The sequence below is a fragment of the Daucus carota genome, chromosome 2 (genome assembly GCF_001625215.2).
Source record: "Daucus carota subsp. sativus chromosome 2, DH1 v3.0, whole genome shotgun sequence".
NCBI classification, from domain to species: Eukaryota; Viridiplantae; Streptophyta; class Magnoliopsida; order Apiales; family Apiaceae; genus Daucus; species Daucus carota.
The window spans coordinates 21,765,822-21,776,075 of record NC_030382.2 but is presented as its reverse complement, the minus strand read 5'-3'; the positions used below and the strand labels follow the sequence as shown (position 1 = coordinate 21,776,075).

At 40.7% G+C, this 10,254-nt stretch overlaps 1 protein-coding gene across 1 annotated transcript; it reads right to left on the bottom strand.

Moving 5' to 3' along the window:
* Positions 1-1,208: 1,208 nt before the first annotated feature.
* Positions 1,209-3,237, bottom strand: LOC108203262 (GDSL esterase/lipase At1g29670-like). Its single transcript, XM_017372039.2, has 5 exons — positions 2,920-3,237; positions 2,589-2,713; positions 2,242-2,487; positions 1,891-2,137; positions 1,209-1,795 (listed from the first exon to the last, which is right to left on the bottom strand). The coding sequence occupies exons 1-5, from the start codon at positions 3,176-3,178 to the stop codon at positions 1,500-1,502; spliced, it is 1,173 nt and encodes a 390-aa protein (XP_017227528.1). The 5' UTR covers positions 3,179-3,237; the 3' UTR covers positions 1,209-1,499.
* Positions 3,238-10,254: the final 7,017 nt, after the last annotated feature.

Below are 10,254 nucleotides of genomic sequence, written 5' to 3'. Positions count from 1 at the left end.
AACAAGTCACAGATTCTATTTTTCTCCTATCCACATGCTTACTGTAATTACATGTGCAACAACTTGATGAATTTTGTTTAACAACGTTAGTCCGTAATTTACACAATTAAAAGCTTTTTGCGTTCAAGCCACATTTCATTTATTGTTTTGATACACTCTTGATAGAGCCATCGATTGGTGTGTTGTCTGAGTAACCACAACCTTGGGTTCATCCCGTAGGAGAGCCAGGTTGCGAATATCCATCGGGTAGAGTCCTTAGGATAAGCACCGATACATATTTGTGCAGAAAATGTGACATTTTGACAACATTTGACCCAAGACATATCTCAAATTTCTACTCTTTTCCAGAACGTTTATGTCAAGACATATTTATGATTTCTACAAATATCTCTTCTGGGGTTAGCGGGTTGAGGGCTTCCTATCTTTGACCTTTAGGCGTTGTTTGATTTTTTTGCACGTGTTTCTAAGTCTTTTGACCGTTTTAGAATTATTATTGAAACTTTTCTTTTTTTGAATAAAAATATATGATTGATATTATTATTAAAAAAAATAAATTTTCAAAAATAATGATTTTAAGCATGCGGTCAAAAGACTTAAAAATACGTGTGAAAAAGTCAAATGACTTATATTTCAAAACCGAAAGAGTAAGTATAGCAGAATAAAGAAACACCTGTCGCTCTGGTTTAATTCCTTGCCTGAGCCAATTCTCACATGCTCTTTTATTTTCATTCACATGAATATGGAGTTAAAACTGGACGAGCCCGATAGACTGACCATAAATAACTCGAGAACCCATTAACAACTCGACAACTCGTTAAACTCTAAAATTAGTAAAAGGCTCGAACTCGCGAAAAACTTGAACTCTCTCATATAGTACTCGAACCGAGCTCAAACATATATTAATGCTCGAACTTGCGAAATACTTGAACTAGGCCTGGCAATATCAGACACGACTCGAACCCGACCCGAACCCGATTTACTGAGACAAAACCTGAAAGTGACCCGAAAATCACCCGTTTTGACACGAACTGGACCCGACATGACCCGAAATTAGAATTTCATTTCTAATAACTTTAATTTTAAGTTTTATTCAATTTTAAGTGATTTTAGCTTGTTCCGAAATTGACTCGAAATCGACCCGATTGCTGACACGAACACGACCCGTTACCCGAAACTGCCACCCCTAACTTGAACTCTGCTCATATAGTACTCGAGCCGAGCTCGGGCATACATCTCACATTTGAGACTTAATTATTTTAAAGCTCAACTCAGACTTGTCAAAAAAAAAAAAAGCTCCAACTCGTAAAAGGACTGAATTTGACTTGATTGGGTCCGAATAACAGCCGTATTAAAATGTCACGGATTCTTCTGTTTCCTATCTATATATCTGCAACAACTTGATGAATTTTATTTAACATAAATCTGTAGTCTACACCATAAGAAGCTATTTGCGTTGAAGCCACATTTCGTTTATTGTTTTGTTACACTCCTGATAGCTTCTATTCATCCGCTAGAGCCACTGATTGTTGCGTTGTCTGAGTAACCACAACCTTGGGTTCATTCCCTAAGAGAGCCAGGCTGCGAATGTCCATCGGGTAGCAGTCTTTAGGATAAGCAGCGATATACGATCTTAATGCACCTGCTCTGTTTGAAGTTTCCGTAGTATGAAATTCATCCCAGAAAATGTAAACATCGCGGTTACTGCAGGGAGGTAGGTTTGGCTTACACTGTCCCTTTCCAAAACTACCTGAAGCAATACAACATGGAGTGCTGGAGACCATTGAATCTGAAATTTCTGGAAAACGGGGACAACGAAAAATCAACTTCAAATTTTGTCGGCAAAGATGAGCAATAATAATTATTATTTTGAAAAAGCATGTAATATAGTACCATCAGAAGTAGGACTTTCCAGGGAGTGATTAGTATTATTGATAAAGATGAAATTTGCATCAGCTAGATTGCTGTTAAGGTCATCAACGAGAGGCTTGATTCTTTCGTTAAATAATGTAACTGCCGCGTTAACTTCATCAACACACCCTGATTCATTTGCACCGAATATTGAAATTTCAGCTGGGGTACAACCTAAAAGGCCAAGTCCAAAAATCGCAACTTTTCTAGCTCCGTAATTGTATAGAGCCTACACAGATGAGCCAAATAAACACTTAACTATGTAAACATTATGATTATTAGCAAGTAATAATTGGGAATATTATGATTTTCAGTCATCGAATTGTTTGCTACCTCAAGCTGTTTCGCATATTGTCGAATAAGGACTTCTGCATACTCATCTGGTGTATACATTCTGCTTGAAGAGTACTGCTGCGGCATGAAGTAGTTATTGAGGTAATCGTTACTTCCCATATTAACTATATAAATGCACTTGCTCAAGTAATCTTTTGTGAATGTTTTGTTTCCTTGAAAACCGATGATTCGTGAAACTGTGATTCCATGATTAAGTAGCTGTTGATCTAAGCTAATCCTTTCTCCCTGTATAACAAGCAGGAATCAGCTAAAGACTACCAAGTTCATTAGGAAACACAAATTTACTCTGTCCATGTAATTTTTTTCGAAATTAACACTAGGTTTACCAGGTTTCTTCCCGTCTCAGCACGAATTCCAGCTCCTCCAGATCCATAATTCACCCCTTCCAGGATTTCCCTGCCTCTTGCAGTTGCAAACGGTGGAGTGTAATTCGCAAACCCGAGAAGCTTCCCTGAAATACATTGTTCATGTTCCGTTAAATGCTAAAACATATAAATTTATCGAAACCAAAAGAACTGATTCCACCTTGGAGCATAATTAGATGGTTAATGTACAAATATCTCATATCTTGGTCCCTTTACAGGATGCTGAGATTCGAACCATGTCGAAGAAAAAACGGGTACACCAGTATATTTAATTTTTGAAGGAAAAAAATACCGATAATATCAGCGGTGTTTTCGCCATTGCTGAACCTCCCTGTTGCAATTCCGCCTGGAAAATCAACACCATAGGGAGGGTAGTTCACTTTGGCTTGAGTTACAAGGCCATTGTTATTGCCATTATCCACTATCGAGTCTCCGAAAATGAAGTAACAGGGAACCTGTGGCTCGGAGCTAACAACGTGTATTTGAAACTTCAGTATAATGAATATGAGCAGAGGTGCAATCAATGTGCATGAGTTGGCAACAGATGTCATCGAGGAAAAACTAATAATTATTCGAAAAAATGATTTCTGCAATGAAGAATGTTGGTGCCTCGTAGTCCATACGAATCAAGCAGCGCAATATATAGCGAGAAACATGTGACTTTGTGAAATTTACTAATTAACAAAACAATAAACAAATTCCAGTGGAAATATACTTGAGTCAATTTATTGATTTCGGTGACTCCAGAAATATTTATTTATTAGAAATAAAATTTTAAATTTTGTTTGTTTATGTGACTTAAATTCCGGACTTTAAATCATTTTAATTTTAAATAAAAATTATTCTTCGTGTAAAAAGACCCGACTAAAGACACAAGTCAGAAACTGATCGAAAGTCACAAGTTAGTAATAAAGTAGAAGTCGTCTTATAAGTCGGAAATTGATTTAAAGCAAAAAATTAATTTGAGATATTTTTTTGAATAACTTAATTTTTTAAAACTTTTTTGATAAAAGTTATCATAAGTTACAAATTAATCATCAATCACTTTCATTTTTATTATTAAATTTATAATAATTCATAAAAATTTAATAAGTCCAAATTATTCAAACCGCATTTTAAACATGTGCGTGCTGTTTCCAATTATGGGCCCAAAGCATTAGAAAACCATGAAGAGCTCTGCATTTGCATATTGTACATATTAAATTATTAATGCACCTTTAGTTAGTTGGTTGTACTTGTTTTAGTTAAGGCGGATACAAATAATACTTCAAGTGTGATGGAGGTTAACAAATTATTGAATCGGGGTGCTCGGAGTTGGGTGAATTTCAAGTGTGAAAGATTGAACACATTTTATCTTACATGTGGTCATTTAAAAAGTGATTGTGTAGTTGTTTATGCGAACCCGGATAAGCTAATATAATCGAAAAGACATATGATACGTCATTAAGAGCACCTTTAGAAGCCGTGAAGAATCAAAAAATTAGAGCTGATTGGTTGAGGACCGGTGTTGATGGTGCTCAAGCATAATGGGTGGTACATCAAATTTTTGAGATGACAAACATGGTGTAACAATGGTGATTGCGCGAAGTCGACCAGAAGGTAGGAGGAATTTCAGGAGATAAGGGTGTGATTGGTAGTGTGGTTGGGAAATAAATGAAGTACTGTAATGGAATCACTTTAAACGTGGAGGAAGATATACAAGGCGGTAATAATTTAAAAATGAGACTATTGTTATGGATTCAAAAAGAAAACGTGTAGATAAGCTAGCTTACGGACTTCGATGGAAATGGGCATGTGATATGTCAGGAAACGGGCCAAAAAACTTGCTTACTACAGATCCAGACAAACGAGTATCCTAGCATGGAATTGTCGCACGCCGGGTAAAGCACGAACAATTTCATTTATTAAGGAAATTGCCACTACAAGAAAAGCGGGCATTTTCGACTGTCAATTTCGGTCAGGAATGAACAAAATCGGTCAGTTTTGTGGTCATTTCTGACCACCGAATGACCGACCACGTCGGTCCGGTAAAACCGAGTCGGGAATGACGTATCGGTCTGAAATGAGGAATATAACCGATCGATGCCTATGATCGGAAATGTGTTGCCATGTCCTTATAAATCTGGCCCCGCCGTTGACGTGTCATACACGTGGATTGTCTCAAAACCGACTAATAACGGTCGAAAATATGTTGGTCGGTAAAGAAGTTCAGGGCTCAGCTGTGGGGCCTAGTTGTAAAACCGACCACACTGTGGTGGGAAATGAGTCGGTCGTAAATCCTTTCAAGAGTCCACAGCTGGGAGCTTCTGCGCTAAAATCGACCACCCAAAAGTCATTTATGACCGCATGGGTATTACCGACCGACTTGTTTTGGTTGGTTTTCTAGGCAAATTGCTGACCAATAATGGTCGGTTTTATCTTTTAGTGGTCGGTTTTCTGGGTTTAGGACATGAATTTGGTCAGAAATGTATGAATCTGGTCGGTTTTTTAGGTTCATTTTTACCTTTCTTGGTCGAAAATGAGCAAATTTGGTCGGTTTTCTGGGGAGAAAATTTCAAAAAATGCAGTATTTACATTGTAAACTATACTATGTCCCTGTTATTTTACCAAACCAATAATGCACATACAATATCCAATTTCAAACCCTAAATCAAGAATCATATCCACTAAAATCCAGTACGACATAATTTAAAAGCCAACAAGCATTCATATATTTACAAAAGAACATTTATAGAAGCAATGTTACAGCTGAACAATCAGCCAACAATCATATACGTTACAGCTGAACAAGAACAGTTATAAGTTCGGTCTCGGTTCACAAAAGCAATGTTTTAACAAAATCAGCATCCCTACCAATAATGCATCTAGCTAGGTAGCTTCATTTCAATCTTCCTCATCGCCATCATCATCCCCATCAATGTCATTCTCCGAACTCTCACCATTGGTGACATCCTTAGTTGCCTCCGCAATTGCCTGCAATAATTCATCATTTACACTAATATATCAATTACAATATATATAAACGATACACTACATTAGCTTAATTCACTATATGTGTGTGTGTGTGTGTGTCGTCTATATGCACACTAAATTATAAAATTTAGAACTATAATAGTTATATAGACATGAAACATATACACTACACACACACACACACACACACACACACACACACACTTATCTACTTACAGCTTGGGTTCCAGCCTCGTATTTGTTGCAAATGTCGGTCATGATCGTCGTGACAACGTTCACAACCTCCCTGAAGAAAATAGACTTGAAGCTGCCTCTACTCTCCGAATTAGAAACTTCGAGAAGGTTCCTAGCAAGACCTTCGAACTCTGCATTATGCAATTGTTGTTGGAAATGACCAGGGTATGCTTGTGCATTAGTGAGAGCATGGCGAACAACTTGCACAAAAAGCGGGTCTGGTATGTTTCTGCGGTTGGGGACAGAGGATGAGGAACTTGCACCTCCCCGGGTCGCTTCTCTGAAACGGTGAGCCAAATTCGGCAACAATGTCTTTGCAGGGACGGTTAGAAATCCAATAAGTCGATTCTTTTTTGGCTTGTTTGCGCCATCCGTTGTTGCTTGCAGCCACCACTAGATATGCTCAGATAAATCTGATCCAGGAGTTAGGTCAACCCCTGAATTCTCTAGAATGGCATTATAGCGAGACTGAAAAAATAAAGTAAGGATAATTACATATTCATATATATATATATATATATATATATATATATATATAGACCCGCACAAATTAAACAATCTTATAACTAGATATATATGATCAAGCTGATTATTTTTAATTAGTAATGTCTTTTTGTTCAATTCAAGCACAATTTTAGGAATAATTTCAGTTTTTTTATTGCAAATATACCATTACTATCTAGTTGACGGTCGTAATCAAAATTAGTGTTTAAAATGTAAACTAACCGCTATTTCCATTGCCCTTGGTGTAGTATACACTAAAGGTGGCCATTTCTTCCCCTTGCTTTCCTCCCTCGCCTTCCTCGAAGCTTTAGTTGTGTGTGTCCTTTCCCACAACTTGAGGCGTTTCGGTTTCTTCCCTTTTTCTCTGCTATCATTTCCTACAACAAATGAAGGGAATTAATTAAGCATATATGTAGCATTAATATTAATTCATTAAAAATATAACTGCACTTGATTACTCGTAAAATTCTACATTTAATAAGTTTTGAATTACCATTTCGACAGCTTCTGTTGTGCCATAAAATCTCCCTGGGCTTATTTTATGGCCCATCATGTTATTTGGGCTTCACTTGGGCTTATTGGAATCATTTGGTTAAGAATAATGGGCTTCGCCATGGATGGGTGGATCATTGAAGATGTACAAGAAGGTGTATGGACTTACACTGGGAGCATAATGAAGGCTGCCATCAGAAAGGGGTTGCACCTGAAGGCGCTTTAGGGGTTACCGCTGCTAGGGGTTACCGCTAAGTGCGTCCTGGCTTGCAGTTATGGGGTGCAGCTAGGGGATGCCGCTGGCAGGGCTTCCGCCGCCTGGGCAGAATGGCAGGCAGACTCCAAACAGGACTCTTCTTCCTTGTTTCTAGGAGGACGAATTGGAGACATATTGGGAGTGTATCAGCTATTATTTATCTACGAATTAAGGGATAAATACATCTATTATGAAGATAATTATGATCGGGGGGAGATAATTCACATATATTCGGATATATATTGAAGATGAAGGCTTCAAGTGACCAACTTGGAGTGGGATACCGCTGGATAACTACTGAAAGAAGGCTGTTTTATCCTAAACTAGAGGGGATAAGAGCTTATCTCTTCAGAGTCCTAAATCAAGAACTACATGGGCTTGATCCCTATAAATATAGGGTATGTAGGCACCTTGCAAAGGGACTAGGATCATTTTTCACGAGTTCTACACTCTAAAGAGAGGCACGTGTAACCTTTGTGACAGATATTTCCGGGCAATTGCAGGACGGAATTCCATAATTCTGGCCTCGTTGTTTGGTTCTTTGCAAGCTCAGCCCTTAAACACACTTGTTTCTCATTTGTTTTGTTAGTTTATGTCAACGGTAGCCCCTAAGAGCTAGCCGTGATTTTCGTAGTTATAACACATATCCCTATAATTGTGCTATACGGTTCTGGGGGTGTTGTATCAATTCCTCTCACAACACTTTTTGGCGCTAGAAGGAGGGGGTTACTGATCTTAGAGAGGAGAGATGTCAGAAATTCCCGAAAATACTGAAAACCCCAAGACGCCGGAAGGCGCTACGCAGGATGAAAGTGATCTTCCAAGCGGAGAACTGACCCGCGAGGAGATGAAGGCAAAAATGAAGAGAATGAGTAGGAGGATTGCCTCCTTGAAAAGAAAGTCAGCAAGGTCGAAAAAGGCTAGCAAGGTGACTCCCACCAAGCTAGATTTCGGTGCAGAAGACGGCAGGAAAGAAGGTGGCAACCCTGAGAAAGAAGCTAACCCCGAAATGGATGATAGAGAGCACTCACAGGCCGCTAGTGTGTTCGACCGCCTTGGGAGGAAACTGACCGAGCAAGACTTGCGACACAGGCTTGGCAACAAGGCCCCTAACGGGGATGGACCTGAAGGCTCGCAACATAGGGCTCCTCCCAGTCAGCGACATGAGAAGCCCGTGTCTGAAGCTCGGTCAAAGGATAAAAACCAAAGGCCGTCAAAGGTTATCTCCATTCATGACGACGAGGAAAGCTCAGGGTCGCACAATGATAATGAAGTGAGCAAGAAGAAAGACCAACCCCTGGACGATGACTATGAGGTAGCACTCAATGATGGGGATGACAAGTGCAAGATGGAAGAACTACTGGAAGCCCTAAAGAAGGTGAAAGCCGATAAGAAGTCGAAAGCCGAGCTTACCGTAAAGTCACCCTTTACTAAGAAGGTTAGGGAGTCACCCCTACCTCGTATTTACAGGGGGGTTGGCGACCTGCGATTTAACGGAACCACGGATCCCGTGGAATATCTTAGCCGGTTTGACACTGAGATGGAGGTCTACCAGATTCCGGACCTCACAAAATGTCGCTTGTTAGCTGCAACCCTCAGGGATGACGCTCATCACTTGTTCAAGAGGCTTCCCGCTGACTCCATCAGCTCTTGGAGGAAAATGTGCGAACTATTTGTGGGACAATTCAGGGCTTCCGTCACTTACGCCCCACCTGCCAACACCCTGGCCAACATTAAGCAAAAGGAACATGAGACATTGAGAGAATATTTCAAGCGCTTCAACGCAGAGGTACCCCGAGTTAGGCCAACTTCAAAGGAAACCCTGAAGAATTTCCTGATAGCGGGGGTAAGGCCTGGAACAGACTTTTGGAAGGAGTTGCAAGGGCGGGAGCCTGAAACCCTAGCTGACTTCTTTGCTAGGGCTGAACCCCATAAAGTGATCGAGGAATCCCTGGCTAAGTTGAAGAAGGAGTCAAAGTCTGAAAGCCGTAGCAGCTGGAAAAACAAGAGGGATAGGTCTTACAGCCCAGATAGGAGGAACACCTACAAGAGGAATCCCTACGTAAGGCCTGCTGGTGAAAAATCCTCGAGCCGAGACGGCAAAACCTCACCCATTACCGTGAACACAACCAGCACGCAGGGCTTCGACAAGTCAAGGTTGACAATGAGAAAGGCAAGAGAAGCGAGGTACCACGAATACACGCCACTAACGGCTTCTATAGATCACATTTTTGAGGTCGGAGACAAGGCGAGACTCTTCCGGAAGCCCTTTCGAAGTGGACCCCCTGGAAAGAAAGACCAGGGAAAATATTGTGCTTTCCACGATTTGAACGGACATGACACGGCGGAATGTATTCATCTTAAAGACCACATAGAGGATCTTATCAGAACAGGATACCTGACGGAGTTTGTAGCCCAAGAGGCTAAGAAATATAAGGAAAAGAAAGCTGAAAGGACAAATAACCAGGAAGCCAACCGTAACACCCGTGCTGGTAGTGTACGAATGATCATCGGAGGGCCCTTCGTGGGAGGCCAGGGACGCAGTGCTATGAAGAGATATGTACGGGAAGCCCGAGGGCCGCCCTTAACCAATGTGTGCCATCTGTCTGAAAGGCCTCCCAAAATGTTCAAAGGGGAGACTATGGACATTACCTTCACTGAGGGGGATGCGCGCGCGGTACACCATCCTCATAGCGATGCCCTGGTGGTAACAGCCGTGATCGGAAATGTCAATGTACACAGGCTTCTCGTCGATAACGGAAGCTCTGTCAATATCTTGGCCTACAATGCGTATCAAAGAATGAAAATGGCGGATAAGGATATGATGGCTTGCTATAATGAGTTGTATGGTTTCACGGGGAATGCTGTCCAGATTGTTGGAAGGGTAAGACTCCCGATCACCCTTGGAGTGGAACCCCGAGCTGTCACTCACGTTGCAGAGTTCATGGTAGTGAACGAAGACATCTCCTATAACGGGATCCTGGGCAGACCTATTTTAAGGGACATGCGGATTGTAACCTCAATATACCACCTATCCATGAAGTTCCCAACCCCCAATGGGGTAGGATGTGTACGAGGATGTCAAGCTGACTCCCGGGAATGTTATAGCAAGGCTTTGAGGTCCGCAGTAAAAGCCTGTAAAGAAGCCCAACAAATGGATGAAGACAT

Bases quoted from the DNA above. Each gene is read 5' to 3' on its own strand.
- LOC108203262 (XM_017372039.2), bottom strand. From the start codon at position 3,178: ATGACATCTGTTGCCAACTCATGCACATTGATTGCACCTCTGCTCATA. The intron at 2,138-2,241 runs GTAGCAAACAAT...TCATCTGTGTAG, and splicing joins AATATGCGAAACAGCTTGAG to GCTCTATACAATTACGGAGC. The intron at 1,796-1,890 runs GTACTATATTAC...CCCGTTTTCCAG, and splicing joins GGAAAGTCCTACTTCTGATG to AAATTTCAGATTCAATGGTC.